General features: G+C 47.1%; 1 protein-coding gene across 1 annotated transcript; it reads right to left on the bottom strand.

Annotated features, from left to right (window-relative positions):
• Positions 1-1,725: 1,725 nt before the first annotated feature.
• On the bottom strand, positions 1,726-2,754 carry GJB7 (gap junction protein beta 7). The gene has a single exon (XM_074988855.1). The coding sequence runs from the start codon at positions 2,752-2,754 to the stop codon at positions 1,954-1,956; it is 801 nt and encodes a 266-aa protein (XP_074844956.1). The 3' UTR covers positions 1,726-1,953.
• Between the last annotated feature and the right edge of the window lie 15,423 nt (positions 2,755-18,177).

The following is an 18,177-nucleotide window of genomic DNA, read 5'->3' as shown; positions in this document are numbered from 1 at the left end:
ATGAATGTTTATTTTAAAAGACAGTCCAAAACAAATATGTGTTACATGTTTTTCAAGCTGGAAAATTTAAACTTGTCAAACTCCACATTTTCCTATGGAAAATTTAAGTTTGTGCAAAAGCATATCTTTTCAATGGGAAAATATTTTGAATAATTTCAACCAGTTGTAATCCCTATTAAATTGGATGGATGGACACAGGCATACACTTCTTAAAATAGGCACCTTGAAATCTACCTTCTAAAATTTAAATTACTCAAAGGAACATTAATCTGTAATAGCAAGGAAGGCTTAGTAAATCTTATTGCAGTAAGGTGTATCTGTACTGTAGGAAGGCTATGGAATTCAATGAACATTAAATAAGGACTTGCAGAAGTTGAACGTAGACCAAACCATAAGTGACTGTCACAGAAGTTGGAAAGAGAGATGGTCATCTTTCCCCATTGATTGGAATAGAGAATGCCTTTCTTCCTGTCCTAATGTCTCTGACTGTCTACCTGTTAGCAGGAAAATGATAGGCTTCTTGGGATAAATAATCTACCTCCCTAGTTTAACTATATGATGTTTATTTTCAAAGACTAATTTCAGTTGAAGCACCCTTTGAAATGGACCATGGAGTTTTCATTTGTGAACATTCTTTCTGACTTTGTTTCCTCTTTAAAATATTTTTAAAAAATTGAGGCCTAATCCTCTTGAGTTCTCTGGGTTGGAACTTCCATTGGTGTCTTTAAGAATTCCAAACAAGCATCTGGTTCTTCATAAGACTGAATTTACTGTAGCAAAAAGGAACCAACTACAGTCAGTCGTGGAGACCAAATCCTTCTGAGGGCCCCATCAATGTACCTCAGCCCAAACCTGAGATGTGCACCTTTGATAATGACAAGGTTATTCAATCTTTACAGCCATAAAGAGAAAGGAAGGTCCGGTGTTTATGAATGTGGTGCGAGACGTGGGAAACCTGGCATCAAGTCCGTGTTGTGTGGCCTTGGGCAAGGCATTTATTATCGCTTGGTCTGTTTCTGCTCTCTAAAATAATGGTAATCGTACCGCCACGGGGGTGTTGGGGGGAGGTGCTCAGTAGAAATACAGTAAGCATTATGAGACTCTCAAATACTATGCTGGCTAGATAGCTAAGGTAGGCAGCTAGGCCAGCCCTTGGTATCAGTCAGCTAGCAGGTGTGCTTCATTGTTGTAATATAATACAAATGTTAATATGGAAACAAAACTAAGCGGGAGGTTGACGGGAGCATTTTCCCTCCTTGTGAAGATCAGGAGTACCAGTGCTGAGGGGTGCCTGGTGAGTTCAATTTAGCACATCCCTACCAGGCATGCTAAATCAAACTTTGGAAGATGGACCACAGCAGCGTCCATCTTCCGCTTAGTAAAGATGTGCCCCTAGACTCAGCACATGGCTCACATAAGACAGTAAGCAGCCATCAATTGCCAAGCCTTTTCAGTCCCTCACGTTGTCCTGGTGTGGATTGGAGCTGGCAGAGTAATCTAATTCATAAAGCTTTATGTCCACCTTACACGCCTCTGTTCTAACCCATCACAAAGTTGTTTTTAGATAAAGATCCTGTTCCCCAAATCCTTCCACAGCTCCTCAGAAATGAACTGAACCAAAGCAGCCACATGAAATATCCCAAACACAACTGCTTGACCAACTGTCTTTTCAAGAGGATTTATCACAAGCTTCAGTTTGTTACTTTGCAATGGAAATGTCAGAGTTTTACATCTCCTTAATTCATCCTGCAAAAAAAACTGAAGAAGACATAGTGCAAATGAATAGAAAGGCAAAAACCCACTAGCAGGGATCTGACAATTTTTTGAAGAGAGAAAGAGAAAACACATTTTCTAGATCAAAATAACTGTTTGTCATTTCCACTCATGAATTTCTTTGAACTCATCTATTAGCAACAATTCAAAGAGCTTATTTAACATCATGCAATATCATATTTATCCTCTTAAGTCAGTAGGTAAGCTTTTTTCAGGTTGATCTGAAATACTGATGAACGTAGGTGAAGCATTGCTGTGGCACAGAGCTGTAGCTGCTGTTTCATCATGGTCGATGCATTTCAACATCTGGCACTCACTCTTCAAGGTACGAACCTTCTTGTCATAGTGCTTGAGGACACATTTTATGGTGTATTTGAAAATCAAATAGCTCAGTTCGCTTACATTTAAAACAATGCAGAAGCACGAAGTCACCACTGCAAAGTAAAGGAAGACTTTCTTTTCTGTGGGCTTGGAGATGTAGCAATCTACTGTGTTAGGGCATGGCCTCATATCACATTTCACAAGGTGTGGCACATCGAAGCCACCATATAACTTGTAAAACAAAACCAGAAACCCAATTTCAAAGCCTGTTTTGAAAATCAGACTGAGATAAGTGCATAACAATCCCCCATCCATGCTTCCTGGGTTCTGATAGAGTTTCTTTTTGTGTCGCTTTTCCCTGCTCTCTCGATAGGCAACATGGAGAACAACCGAAAGAGAAGGGGTGGAGACCAAGATCAGTTGCAAGGCCCAGAGTCGGACCTGGGAAACGGGGAAGAAGTGGTCGAAGCAGACGTTTTCACAACCCGGTTGCTTGATGTTGCACTCAAATTCCTTCTGTTCATCCTTCCAGACGTGTTCTGCTGCCACAACATAGACAAGCAAGCGGAATATAAACACAATAGCCAACCAGATCCTGCCAATGCCTGTTGAATATTTGTTCACGCCACTTAGCATGTCTTTTAGGAATCCCCAGCTCATGTTTTTTCCTCAAAGAAGGACAAAATTCTGTAACAAATGAGCACATAGTTAGATTTGCCTTCCTCTACAAACGGAACACCAACAAAAGTCTGAGGGATAGTTGCGTTAGTCTGTACCTGCAAACACAAGTCCTGTGGCATATTAACGACTAACCAATATATTTGAGTGTAAGCTTCTGTGGATAAACATCTGACAGTGTCTTTTTTACCCACTAAAGCTTATGCCCAAATAAATCTATTAGTCTTTAAGCGGCTGTAGGGCTCATTTTATAAAAATAGTACATGCATGTTGAAACATAGTGTCTAATCCAGACTAAAATAATTAAAGTCAAAGTGCTGTTCCCAGATCCCTATAGCAGATTTTAGAGCTGATATTCAGTACCTCCCAGGGTTGCTAATAGAACAGTTAAACAGCAAACGTAGGTTGGGAACCAAACTACATTGGGGAGCAAAAGGCTGAGATTCAGCTTTGTTCCAAAACTGATCTAAAACTGCACTGCTCTTTTTAACATAAAGGGAAATCAGTAAAAAAAAATTCCCAAGAAAGAATAATTGAAGACTATTGTAGGACCTAGGATGCTACTAGAAATCAAGGATAAGTCTGCCATATGCCTATCCAATGATGTAAAGTGAGAGAAAAACAGCTGTCAGGAGTATGGTGTCCCTAACTGCATCTTCTAGCCAGGCTGCACAGGTAATCTGTTGAATTGGGTTATAGCCCCCTCCTGTAACTCCACAGATACTGTATTTAAGTGGTGAAGCAGCTGCAGTGGCTATCATTAAAAAGTAATGATTTTGGTAACAGGTATCAGTTAGTTGAACAATATCTTAATGGAGGGGAAAGTGGTATCTCAGGTGTCTTGAACAATAGCATTTGCCAACGTTTGGATGGTAACCATTGCATATGAAAAAATGATAGGCCAAGAACATTCCAGGTGTTGGATGGATTTGGCTCCACAATTCGAAGCATAATGATAAAGCTATGTCATCTCATAGAATCCTAGGGATGGAAGGGACTTCAGGAGGTCATCGGGTCCAGCCACCTGCCTAAACAGGCTCAACCCTAACTAGTCATCCCAGCCAGGAATTTGAGTCATGCCAGGACATAAAAACCTCTAGGGATGCAGATTCCACCACCTCTCTAGGTAAAGCATTCCAGTGCTTCACCACACTCTTGGTGAAATATTTTTTCCTAATATCCAACCTCACCTCTTCCTCTGCAACTTGAGACCATTGCTCCTTGTTCTGCCATCCCTCAGGATGGAGAACAGCTTCTCTTAATCCTCTTTAGAGCCCCTCCTCAGGAAGTTGAAGGGTGTTATCAAATTCCCCTCCCCCCCACCCCCCCACCCCCTTGTCTTCTGCAAACTAGATAAGCCCAAATCCCTCAGCCTCTCTTCGTAAGTAATGTACTCTAGCCCCGATCGTTTTGGTTGCCTTCTGCTGGACCCTCTCCAATGCGTTCACACCCCTTCTATGCTGGGGGGCCCAGAACTGGATGCAGTACTCACATGTGGCCACACCAGTGCTGAATAGAGGGGAATCATAACTTCTCTAGATCTGCTGTAAATTCTCCTCTGAATTCACCCCAATATGCCATTAGCCTTCTTGGCTACAAGAGCAGTGTTGGCTCATATCCAGCCTTTCATCCACTGTAATCCCAGGTCCTCTTCTGCTGCACTGATACTGAGCCAGTCAGGTCCCTCCTCATGCGCCTTCTCATGTCAGGGTGCAGGATGTCCCCCAGCTCACAGGGGCATGCTGCACCCTCCACAACTTTGTCAAAATCAAGGAAGAGACCTTCCTCATGAGAGCCGTGTCTACACGTGCACGCTACTTCGAAATAGCGGCACTAACTTCGAAATAGCGCCCGTCACGGCTACACGTGTTGGGCGCTATTTCGATGTTAACATCGACGTTAGGTGGTGAGATGTCGAAGCCGCTAACCCCATGAGGGGATGGGAATAGCGCCCTACTTCGAAGTTGAACGTCGAAGTAGGGCACATGTAGACGATCCGCGTCCCGCACCATCGAAATAGCGGGGTCCGCCATGGTGGCCATCGGCTGAGGGGTTGAGAGACGCTCTCTCTCCAGCCCCTGCGGGGCTCTATGATCACCATGTGCAGCAGCCCTTAGCCCAGGGCTTCTGGCTGCTGCTGCTGCTGCAGCTGGGAATCCATGCTGCATGCATAGGGTCTGCAACCAGTTGTCAGCTCTGTGGATCTTGTGTTGTTTAGTGAAACTGTGTCTGGGAGGGGCCCTTTAAGGGAGCAGCTTGCTGTTGAGTCTGCCCTGTGACCCTGTCTGCAGCTGTGCCTGGCACCCTTATTTCGATGTGTGCTACTGTGGCATGTAGACGTTCCCTCGCAGTGCCCATTTCGATGTGGTGCTGCCCAACGTCGATGTTGAACATCGACGTTGCCAGCCCTGGAGGACGTGTAGACGTTATTCATCGAAATAGCCTATTTCGATGTCGCTGCATCGAAATAAGCTGCTTCGATGTAGGCTTCACGTGTAGACATAGCTGAGGTGGGCAGCTGAGGCTGTTCCGGTTACAAGCAGCCTGCTGTAACCCCCAACCATCAGGCCCACTGTGCTGGCCTTCACGTCCAGGAAGCTCACCAGGAGGCTTTCACCTGCAGGCCTCAGTGAACCTTCCCTGGTCCCCCTCTTCGGGCTCCTCTAGCCCACGGCTCCACCCCATCCCCCCACAACCCCTCCCACACATCCACCTGTCACCCCGTCCCCCACACTCAATAATGAGGGACACGGGGGTGCTGAGAAAATAAATGATGTTTTGAAACAAAGAACTTTTTCAACCTGATAAATACCCTCAGAACTCTGTATGGGGGGAACTATATACAAAGGGGTGCCTGGGATGGTGGGGTGGGGGACCTCAGTCCTTAGAGGGGGTGGAGGTCTGTGAGCTACAGCAACAATGGGAGCCCCTCCCACCCTAGGTGTGGGGTCCCCATTGGGGCTGGGATGGGGCCTGGATCACAGGGTGGTAGGTGTGTCGGGGGGGGGGTGCAGCAGGCTCAGTAGGGGACAGTTGGGGAGCGGGAGGCAGGGCTGGCAGATGTGTCCAGACCTGGCAGATGGTCTGGAGTGTGACCACCACCTTGTCCCAGGCCTCCCACTGCCACGCCAGGTTGGTGCAATCCAGCATCAGCCACTCCCTCAACAGTTGATTCTGTTGACAGAGGGCGTCCATGTCCATGGCGGCTTCCATGTCCTAGCCAAGCTGATGATCCCTCCAATCATGGGCCCGCCCAGGTGCTAGTAGTGGGGTTGTCCTAGCCCTCTCCACCACCTGTCCTGGGCTTCCTGGCCTGGTGCCAGGGACAAGGCTGTCTGGACCCGGAAATGAGATGGGGCTCGCGTGGCCCTCAGACAGCACACCTGTAAAGATGAAGTGGGAAGAGAAGGATAGTATGTCAGTCTCTCAGCCCGGACCAGGGTGTTGAGGCCCCCCACCTCCTGTAGGCAGCAGCCCAACCCCTGGCCCAAGGGCCAGGGATGTCCCCGGAGCAGTGAGTCGTGTGCTTTGCACGGTGGGCCCTGCAGTATGTGGCCTCTGCTGTGCCTTGGGAATGGGGCAGAACGCTGGGGGAGGGGCCTCCACACCTTCCAGGGAATGGGCTAGCAACCAAGATGAGAGTCTAGGCGCAGAGGGACCCCAGCATGGTGGCAGGTGAGCCAGGCAGAGCCTGGCCATTCCTGGCGCGCCCCAACACGTGTGAGGCCTGCAGTGCTGTCCATGGGAGCAGGTGCTGTGATCATGCCTGTGTGCCAGGGGCACACTCCTTGGTGGGGTGTCTTGGGTCAGACCATCACCCATGTGGCTGGCCTATCTTGGGCCATGGCAGGGGCAGGCGCTCTCCCCCTTTCCCTGGCTTAGGGTGTGTGGTGTGCCAGGGGGTCCCAGGGGGATGTTTGGAGATGCCTGGCTGGAGGTCATCTAGCTGGATGACCCCAAGGGGATGGCAATTACCAGGGTCCCCTCAGTCAAGTCGTCTTCATCCAACAGGGCCTCGGTCTCCAGCTCTTGCTGGCTGGTGTTGGTTGAGGGTCCCAGATGGTCCTAGGGTGGCCCTGGCTCCTCTTCCAACACCACAGGGGGCTCCTTGGCTTCTGTCAAAGATGATGACAGGGAAGAGTCCTTGCCCCTGAGGAGCCTGTGCAGTGCCTTGTAAAAGGGGCAGGTGGCCACCCTGCCCTGGACATAGACCTGTCAAAGTTGTTTAACCATGGAGTGCACTTGTTCCAAGGTCCAGGCAGGGTGGCCGCAGGGTGAGGCTAGTGGCCAGCCAGCCGTACATGAGGAAGTTGCACTTCTTTCTAGTGGTAGTCCTCAGGACGTCCTCCTTGTGCCAGAGGCCCAGCAGGTCTTTGAGCTCTGGCTCTGTCCAAGAGGGCGCCATCCTTTTGGGGTGAGGGTGGGCTCCTGGGACCTCTTGGCTGGCTCCCCAGTGACCCCTGGGAACAACTGGGCGGCTGGGTGCCAGACATCCTACCTCTGGTCACTGCAGGAGTGGCTGAGAGGGAGTGCTGCTGCTTGTCTTATGTCCTCGCTGCCAGCATGTGCTCAGCTTCCTGCCACAGGGTCTGCGGGGCTCCCTGCTCCTTTAAGGTGGCTGGATGCAGGGAGTATAGAGCAACTATAGCACTGGCCAGGACATCTCCACCCTCCAGCTGGCCAGCACCCACCATGGAGGGACCCTGCATTCAAAAGAAGGGCCCAGGGAGCATCTACATGTGTTTTCTTCAAAAGAATCTTCCTGATCTGGGAGCAGAAGAGCGCCCCTGGAAGAAGAGCCACATTCTTTCGATTTCAGATAGGAAGAGCGCGTTTTGCATATGGATGCTCTGCATGTTCTTTTGAAAAAGGGACAACTTTTTCAAAAGAACATGCTAGTGTAGATGGGGGCCATGTGAATGTAGCTGAACCATGTGTTAATAGTGATCACAACATAATAAAATGTCTTGGGTGGGGTGAGGAGCAGCAAAGAACCACACCGTGGTACCATTTAAATTTCAGAAAAGAAAACTACAGAAAAATGGGGAAGTTAGTCAAACAGAAATTAAAACGCACGGTGCCAAAAGTGAATGCCCTGCAAGTTGCAAGAGAATTTTTAAAGACATCATAATAGGGGCTCAAGTATATACCCCAAGTTTAAAAAAAAAAACATAGCAAGAGAAGGAAAATAGTGCCACTATGTCTAAACAACAAAGTAAATGAAGCAATGAGAGCAAAAAGATATCCATTAAAAGGTGGAAATTAAATCCTACTGGGGAAAATAGAAAGGAGCATAAACTCTGGCAAGTGTAAAAAATATAATTAGGAAGGCCAAAAAAGAATGTGAAGAACAGCTAGAAAAGACTAAAAAGTACCAGCAAATTCTTTTCTAAGTACATGAGAAGCAGGAAACCTGCTAACCGACCACTGTGGCCACTGGCTGATTAAGATACTAAAGGAGATCTCAAGGATGCTAAGTTATTGTGGAGAAACTAAATGATTCCTTTGCATCTGTCTTCACGACTGAGAAGGTGAAGGAGATTCCCAAACCTGAGCCATTATTTTTAGGTGACATTTCTGAGGAGCTGGACCAGATTGAGAGGTTATTAGAGGAGATTTTGGAACAAAATGGGAAATGAAATAATTCTGTCACTAGGACCATGAAAAAAGCTGAATGTGAAATTGCACAACTACAAACTGTTATCATTTAAATCAATTTCTGTATCAAATGGCAGCTCATTTTTTAAAGTCTCCAGAATCCTTTCTGACACTTACAGGCAATGACTTCAGTACCAGGCAAACTGGTTGAAACAATAGTAAAATCCAGAATGATGCGATACATAGATTAACATAATTTGTTGGAGAAGACTCAGCATGTTTTTTTGTAAAGGGAAATCGTGCCTTAGCAATAGCCTAGGGTTCTTTTGAGTGGGTCAGCAAACATTTGACCAAGTGTGATCCATCTGCTATGGTGTACTTAGAATTTCAGAAAGCCTTTAACAAGGTCCCTCGACAAAGTTCTTAAGCAAAGTAAGCTGTCGTGGGGTAAGAGAGAAGGTCCTCTCGTGGATGGGTAACTGGTTAGACCAGGGGGTCAGCAACCCCTGGAACAGGTGCCAAGAGTGGCACATGAGCTGATTTTCATTGGCACATGAGGTGGGAGCTCAGTTCCACCCCCATGCAGCCAGGAGCTTGCTCTAAGCCCTGCTGCCTGTGGATTAACAAATGACCAGCTAATGCTACCAACCACCACCTCAACGGTAACGCTCTGCATCTTTATTTATTAATGAAGCTGTTGGTTAATCCACAGGCCACATCCCTATGCCTCCCCCTCCCCCACGGAGCTTCCTGAACAACAGGAATCAGCTGTTTGCAGTGCTCCGGAAGCACTGGGCAGGAGCAGGGGGAAGTTTTGTCAGCAGAGCCACTTGGAGCCAAGACTCAGAGGGCAGAGGGAGGCAGAATGGGCAGCTTGGCTGCCAGTGGGTGATGAGCACTTACTAATTTTTCCCCATGGGTTCTTCAGCCCCAGAGCAGCCCTGGAGTTCAGGCCCAGACACAGGAATTTCTCTCTCTCTCTCTGGGTGTGTGTGTGTGTGTGTGCACGTGTGCATGCACGTGCTTTTTAGTAAATGTGGACAACCCCTTCTCAGCAGGCCCTGCCTTCCTCCCCTCACCACTGCTTCTCCACCACTGCCCCTAGCTGCCCGTGGAACTGGCTGAGTGTGATGAGTGCGGAGGGGAGGCAATCTTCTGCAGCTGCTGCTGCCACCACCATCCGTCCCCTGGCCAGGCTGGGTGGGGAGGGTGGTGGGGTCAGAGTGGGGGTGCAGCAAGGAAGGGGCATGGCAGCCCATTGCACCCCTCACACACACCCTGCATAGCGGCCTGATTTAGGCGCCTATCCCTGGCAGTGCAACTTCCATAAGAGCCAGAAGTGGGGCCACAGGCTAGCCAGAGAGGGTACACAAAGGGCCTCTAAATGGTGAGACCAGGCCTTAACGATCAACAGGAAGACCTATTGGTAAGGGCCCCCAAATCCTTTGTTCTGCAAGAGGAGGCACAAATCTGCCCCCGCCAGAAATCATGCCAAGGAAAATCTGTGAGGGGGCCTGGCAGCATTTCCAGTCCCCTGCTCTTTCGCTTTTCCCTCATTAATGCTACAGTCAGAGTGAGCTAGAAGTGCACTCTGTCCCCTGCATCTTCAGCAAGATTCAGGGGCAATGCATGAGGGGCAGCCAAGGGGGCACACGGGCAGGAGGGACAAGGGGCCAGAGCCTCTGGGTGGCCTGGGGAACTGGCTGGAGGAGCTGATGCCTGCAGCAGGGGTTGGGCCTCCCTGCACTCATCGGCAGTGGCTGAGGGAGATGAAGCAATGCAGCTCTGCTTTCCCAGCTCCTGGCCATATCACCAGGGGGAGGGGCGGGACCGCCCTCCTGCACTGACCAATGGGAAGCGCAGTGGTGCAGAGCGGGGAGCAAGCAGCATTGCTCCGTCTCCCCACTCCCACTGCTGGTTAGTGTGTAGGAGTCGGACCCCTGCTGTGGGTGTCAGGCCCCCACCGCTAATTTCCTGGGTTGTGTTGCTCAGGAAATGGGTTTGTGGGAAGAGGTGGGGTGCAGGAGTGGGACCTGGGGCAGAGGGTTACTGGCCCGGTCCTCCCCCGGGCTAGGGCGGCACAGAGAGGAGTCACATGGGAAGCATGCACAGGGCCTGTGCTCTCCTTTTGTCCTTCCCCACCTGTTGCCCCAATAGGATTATTTGCTCAATTGCAGTCTGTGGTCTCAGGCTACGTCTACACTAGGCAAAGTAAGTCGCCCGCAGATCCGCAATTCTAGCTGTGTTCATTGTGTAGCTAGAATCGACCTCTCTGTGCTCGGCTTACTTGGCCGTCCCTACTGAAGAAGCTCAATGGGAGAGTTTCTCGTGAGGAGTACAGGGGTGGAGTGCAACTCCTGAGAGGTTGACTTTGCACATCCATACTAGATGTGTGAAATCAAACACTAGGAGATCAACCCTGAGCAAGTGGATCTTCTGGGCTAGCGTAGCTGAAGCCTTAGTTGCCTAGATTCAGCCTGGCTCTGGGAGTACTAACTAGAGTGTACTCAGCAGAAACTGCAAAGTGTTAGAGCATATCTACACTCACGGCTTCTTGGTTTGTTGAAGGTAAGAATAGCAGAGAGTTGCACCGTCCCTTCCCCATGTGGGTGCTGAGGGCCTGAGCTAAAAGATTCTGCTTCGCATCAGTGTAATCCTGTTTGACAAGGAAGGAGAGCTGACTAACAAAGAATAAATAAAATACAGGCAAGGTTAGGGATGGGCCAAGCAGGTTTCCCTTTTCTAACATCAGGTAACTTACTCTCAGTCTTAGCAACCCAAGTTTTGCATTAACTGCTCTGCAAATTTTCTTACCAAGCAAACTCTTTTACTCATGGAAACCCCAAAGGTCGTGTGGGAATTTTAGACTGTATATTGCAACAAAGGGGAGAAAGCTGCAGCTCTTTGTTGGGGGGTGGAAGTGCCTGAGGAATCAGCACTTTTAGAAACCAGGCTGTATGTGAATTTAGGAGCCTATCTTTAGATACTGTACTTGCTTTTGAAACTCTCTGCCAGTGCTTCTATAGCAGGGAGAGCCCACGTGCTAACTGGGAGAAGAAAACATATTTCTTACACCTCTCCCCACAAATCCTGCACAGAGACTAGGTTAACAAAAAGCACAAAGGAAAGGCCTGTCAGGGAGAAGCGGGGATAAGAATTTGGAGGGAATTCTCAGACAACCCTTAGGTAGTATGTGAGCCCCAGCAAAAACGAGGAAGAGTTTGAATCATGTAGCACTGATATAGAATAGATACAGAACAGGGTTTTAATTAAATGCTCCGTTGGCTGAAATGAGATTTTTATCAAATCAAAGTGGGGCACACAGCTATAATTTCTAGAGCCATTCATTCCCAATCAACAAGCTCTAGGCAACCAAATGCCGGAGTTTTTACATCAGTATTTTAACTTATGGCACAAGCTGAGTGTTCCCAGGACACGCTTCAGCTTAGCAGGTCTCTAGGGTAACCAAGCTAGTTCTGTGGCATTCCTCAGGGGTCACAGGCAATATTTCTGTCCAAAGGTGGTGGAAATGTGGTCTTAAAAGGAGCAAATGTTTATTTTGTGAGTGCTTGCTGCTATATGGCAAGGTAGCTTTTAAGTGATGCTCACATTGATACAGTACAATGCCATTCCTTCTTCAAAGGCTCAGACTTCACAGAAAGGATCAGTCATCAGTTAAAGAATAAAGTTTGGTTTTAGGAAAGATTCAGTAGATGAGAGGGAGACAGAAGACTTCCTGGTGGAGCAGCCAATGGGAAAGAGTGACACCTTGCCATCGGGGGGAGGGAAGCTGGAGGCCATGCATAGTAAATAGATGGGCCTGACGCATGCGAAGATGAAGCCATTGTGTCAGGATTCTGAAATCCAGACCAGTCTAGAGATTCAGAAAGACCAATAAAAGAGGAATTGAAACAGTCAAGTTTGCAAAAGGATTGTGGCAAAAGGCAAACTCACAAGAGGGAAGAGTTTGGGCCAATGTTACGGAAGAAGTGAGAGAAATGAGCCCACCAAATTAGAGCTGACTTTTATCCAGTAAACTCTTTCATATCCAGCATTCTATTACCCAGAACTCTCAAATAACCAGCATTTTAACCATGAGTAAATGTTAGTTACAGTTCCATAAGTGCAGAATAGTGAAAGTAAATACAAATAAATATAGCAAATACAGTATAAGTTTACAGTGTACAATACTACTGGTGTTGGCAAATAAAGTACTCTGCATACATTTGTGTTTGTTTCTTAATATCTAACCTTGTTTTTCTGTAGTTTTATGCACTGCGAGGTATGCCTCTCTATTATCCAAACTATTTGAGTATCTGGCAACCTCCCCGTCCTGGGGCTGCTGAATATAAAAGAATTTGCATTACTGTATCCTGCATTAAGCAGAGTGAAAGTCTAAGTTGCGGGACAAAGAGGGCTTTGTATCTGGAAGGAAGATTTCTCTCTTTAGAGCATCGAGAGACAGAGGGAGCAAGGAAGGTTGGATGAATAAGCGGAAGACTCAACATGTAAGTGGAAGGTCATGTAAGACTGCGATCATCTGTATCAAGATAATGTACAACACTGAAGCGAACAATGAAATGTCGCAAAGGGAGAGAACAAGAAGAGGACCAAAGATGGTGCCTCCAGCATGGCAGAGATGAAGGAAAGATGCCTTCTCTAACAGATACTAGAAAGGAATCATTAGAGAGTGTTCAAATCAGCAAGGGGATGTGGCTGGAAGGGAGAGAGTTTCTTGTTCAAAATGCTTGAGAACAGACTGACTGGCCAATACAACCATAGGGAAAGCTGGGTCATTAATTGCTCAGCTACTTCGGTATAATTTATTGAGAAATGTACAGGTTGAACCTTCCTGGTCTGCCACCCTCAAGACCTCAACAGTCCCAAATCAGGGAATTTGCCAGACCAAGGGAGGTCAATTCCTGCCCCTTTCCGCTCCCAGCTGCAGAGGTCTGCTCCAGCAGCAGTAGAGGGGGCTACATTGATGGAATATAGTCAGGGGGCATTCAGGGGCAGGAAGCTGTGCTCCTGGCCACTGGTCATGGGACTCTGCAGCCACCAGCCTCTTCCATGAGTGCCCCTCACTCCGTGCTCCTTCCCTGAGTTTGAAGGCCACAAATCAGCTATTTGCAGCGCTCTGAAAGCTCATGGGCGGGGGGGGGTGGAGGCGTTACTGAGCACAGAGCCCTCAGCTTTTCCCCATGAGTGCTCCAACCTTGGCGCGCCCATGCATGGCGGATCATGGGTGTTGCTGGATGATGGAAGGGTCAACCTGTAGTGTATCTGAATAATGCCACAGTCAACCAAATTATTCATTCACCAATTGTATTATTCAGTCAGGTCTATAGCAGCTTGAACAGTATGCATGGAACAATGCATCCAATGAATAGCATATTATTAGATTCATAATTTCATCCAAAATGTGACCAGCCTTGCCAATTACATGAGCAATGGAAAAGGAGGCTTGTCCAGGGGAGAATGGGAAATTAAGAAAATGTGAGGGGGAAACAGGCCAGTGGAAAACAGAACTGATCCATCAGGAGTTAAAGGAGGGAGAAGAGGGGAATGGGGATATTTTTAGGGGCTACTGGTGAGAGCAGGACACCAGGGGAGTGAGCACGGCTGTACAATAAAAGCGGTGGAATGCAGAGGTGGAGCAGAGAGGCCAGGTTGTCAGCCTGGGAAGTGAAGGTGAGGCTCACAGGCTGTGTACAGACTTGGGACTGGCCTAGCAAGTTGTACAGCAGTGACGTTCTTTCCGTGTAATCCTTGTTGATTTAACACATCAGAGTTATTCATTACAAGACAGGGTCTTTCTTTATGGGTGGCTTTATGACAGAGGAGGGAGGATGATGGAACCCATTGGGAAAGACAGTAAGGGATGGAGGTGCTGGAACAAGCTATGCTAAGGGAATGAGGCGAGTGCTGAAAGTCGTCGAGGCGGGCGCAGGAAAATGGAACGTGGAAAATACGTTGGCACCTCAACTTCATTATGGAGAGAGTGTGAAAGCACGTTACATGCTGCCAGGCCTCATTCTGCTCAGTCACCCTGCTCAAGTCGCTTATGGACCAACTTTCCGAAATGCTAAGCAAATCCCATTGACGTCAATTGGAGCTGAAGGGGACCAGAACCTTTGAAAATCAAGCCACTAGTTCCTCAGTGCCTCAATTTCTCTATCTGTAAAATGGGAGTGATATTGTTCAACCTTATTAATGGTAACCTCTCATCACATCAAGTGCAGCATTAACACAAGACCACGACTCTCCCTTTTATATGTCAGGAAGTGGCACCTAGTACTCTGTTGGGTGCCATAACAAATAATATTTAAGCAGGATTTCCATACTTCTCACCTCAGTATAAGTGTGGGTAAAATGTGTCTGCATAATGTGTAAAAACACTAAGCTGAATATGTACTTGTTAAACATGTACAGCAATGGACAGAGGTAAATAGAAAAAGGCTGGTCATTTGATCATGCCCGGGACTGGCACTCAGTAGATTTTGGTTTTATTCTTCGCTCTCCTATTTGCTTCATATATAACCTTGGGGAAATCACTAAATTGCTCAGGACCTCAGTTCCTTGGTGGTGAAATAGGAATACACTAGACCCTCGCATCCTGCAGCTGCGACTTACGCGTATTTATATTAATGTGAGTCGAGTCTGGAGGGACCCTCCTTTCTTGTACCCTGCCTCGCCGCTTATCCCATGCTGCTGGCCAGCTCAGGGGCTCCTTAGGAGGCAGCTCCTGCCTGGTGGCAGCCTGGTGCTACAATGCCAGGGGCGGAGAGGGGCAGGCCCAGCTGGAGCTGCCCGGGGCCAAGCCATACCACAGCGGGAGCTGCCCAGGGCTCCAGTGCTGTGGCTGGAGCTGCCACCACCGGAGAAGCCCCAGCGCCAAGCCATGCTGCAGCTGGGGGGCAGCAGGGGTCCCATGGCTGCTCTCGATGGCCGGCGGATGGAGCAGGAAGTGCCCACCTCCACCCCAACCCAGCTCCACCCAGCTGCAGGGGAAGCTGGAGCCACCAGCTGGAGCGGAAGCTCCAACCATGCACTTCCCCCAGCCAGCGAAATTCCAGGGATCTCCACCACCTCCCTCCAGTTTATGCAAAATGTGGTTGATGCAGAGCTTCACTCTCCAGGACTCACTCTCCAGGACTTCACTCTCCAGGACTCACTCACCATATAAATCAAGGGTTTACTATCATATTTCCCTTTTCCACTCTCATGTGTCTCTCTGTAGAGTGTGAGCTCGTCAAGGCAGGAGCAGTCTGTGTGTGCGTGTGTACACCCTGCCACAAGGGCGCCCTGTTCTCAGGTGTGGTGTCGAGGTACTACTTCAATAAAGTATTTAATAATAATTAAACCACTCAAGAGATCTGGATAGAATTCACTGCTCTGCTACAGACTCCTTGGGTGACTGGGGGCAAGTCATTTAGTCCCATCGCCAAAGGGGAATAAATATTTTCTTTTCTCTCCCTCTTTGAGGGAGAGTGAGGATCAACAAGCAAGTCGCTAGTTACTCAAGCTAGTTACTCAAGAGTCTGATTCAGATAGAAACAAGGCACACTTTCTTTTTAAAATAAATATACCAACCCGCCCTCCCCACCCACCCCCAGAAATGTATGGAAAGATCAAAATAGTGCGTTGAGGGGAGAATATCATCCACAAACAGCACTTGCAGTTTTTGTCAGAAGCTTAGTCTTTACAAGCTCTCTTTGTACCCCTCGTCGTTGCAATGCTCCATCTCACTAACATAAAATGAAATTAAAATTTCATAACGTTTGAGAAATTACAAGCACCATTTAACAACCTAGCAGCTGCCAACTATGATGCTGAGCCAGTCAGTAACTCTTTGTGGTGTTCTTAATTATCTTCCCCATCACGGGACTGATTCTGGGAGGAACAGGGACTATAAGCCATCAGCTTTTCTGTGTATCATAGCACATTAGGCAATCAAGTAAATATAATACTTGAAATGTCTGGGCTGACATAAAATACCAGAGTAGTTGTGTCTACTCCGCATCTGCCCAATAAATACTGCATTTCTCATCAGCACAGAGAAAAATCCTTAACCATTCTACGTCTTGCTTTCCTTTTACAAAGATAAGCTACTTCTACAGCATCCACGCAAAGATCCCTGGTATTAACAAGTGTCGCTACGCTGCTTGGGTCATTTCTGCAAGGACTGTCAGAGGACAAAGTGTTACAATCACTCGGCAAGAGATTTCAATTTGGGAACTTACTGAAAAAAAATGAAATTAAAGCAGATAGAGTATATGTCTGAGATGGCTACCTTCCAGTTTGTATCAATTAAATGTTTAGACAGTACTTCAAAAGTCTGTGTGAGAATGTATTGCCATTTAATAAGACATTCTTAATTAGAATTGTATCTACCTGCGATACTTTCTGGCAGGACTCTTGCTTCAAACTATTATCCTGGTTGCTGATACAAGCACACACAACCTCCTGCCACCCCTTTTCTTATTAAATAAAAGCACATTTTATCCTAACAAGAAAATCTTTCTTACCTGAACAGCAGCAAGTGATGATTAAAACTGAACAAGCTGTTTTCCAGTACCGTTAACAATTAATGACTTATTTCCCAGAAACAGAGTAATAGCTTTAAGCTGTGAAAATGGAGTCCACTTGTTTCCTAGGTAGTATAACCTAAACAGGTGTAACCTGATCACCTTTTTTTTGAATATTATTCAAATGAGCACTAGAGTGTGCTTTGTGTTGTCAGGAAGATGTACCGTGAGCAACTTGAGACTAGAAACAACTATTTAAGGCAGCACGTGTAAGTTTCCTCTCTTAACACCCACAAATACGAATTCTAATGAAGGGCAGCAGTTCTTTGCGTCTTTTCTTATATTATCACAGGTAAAATCTCAACACTGAACCACAAATTTGAAATTGTATGGGACAGGGAACTGGGTCTCAAACTGACTGATTAGCATGGATGGTTTATGGAGGGCACTTAGTCTACCTACTGACCAAGCATTTTAGCGAAGTCCAGCTAGCACTCCAAAATAATACTGAGCCTTACTTACAAACATTAGAACTTACATATAAATATTCTAGAAAGGAATAACAAAGGGATCCGGTCCATTCCTTTTTTCCAGATAATATTTAACTCCTTGCTATTATCCCACCTGATTTACATTGTCACGCTACCACTAACTCTGTCTCTGAAATTTGCAAAGACCAGAGTAACTAGGACTGACCTTCACTGAACCACACGGTCAGTCTTAGCACTTTTAAATTCAGGGTTTCTGCTTGTAACTTTGCCTGTGTTGTCCTCCCCATGCTATCCCATCATGCACATAAAAAAGTTTAAATTGGGTTGGAATATACAACACCCCTGGAAGAGAGGACTGTGAGACTCATAAAAGTCAGGCTCCCCACTTTCAGCCCGTAACACATCCATAGCAGCAAGTGTGAGATAAAGAAGTACTGAACAGTGAAATGAAGAATGGGAACCTTATAGTCACATTGAAAGCTTTAACCATGCCATGTTTTTATATTTAGGACATGTTGGGTATTAAGGAAATTTTTTTCAGAGAAGCCCCTAAATAACATAGGAACCTATATCTCAGTGACTTTCAATAAAACTTACGCTCCTGAGTCATTTAACTGCAGAATATTTTTAATGTGGATAAAAATTCTGCCTTTCTCTGACCAACTCTATACATCCTGGATCTCCTCTACACACCCTACTTTGGGCCTTATATCATCACCGTTCCTCCACCCTGGGTGGACCCTAGCATTCCTGCCTCTCCATAACAAGATGTGGAGAACCTAGCATGC

Source organism: Carettochelys insculpta, chromosome 3, assembly GCF_033958435.1.
Source record: "Carettochelys insculpta isolate YL-2023 chromosome 3, ASM3395843v1, whole genome shotgun sequence".
Classification (NCBI taxonomy): Eukaryota; Metazoa; Chordata; order Testudines; family Carettochelyidae; genus Carettochelys; species Carettochelys insculpta.
Note: the sequence above shows the minus strand (reverse complement) of the source record. Positions and strands in the feature narration are given on the sequence as shown.

Coding starts and splice junctions, on each gene's coding strand:
- GJB7 (XM_074988855.1), bottom strand. CDS start 2,754: ATGAGCTGGGGATTCCTAAAAGACATGCTAAGTGGCGTGAACAAATAT.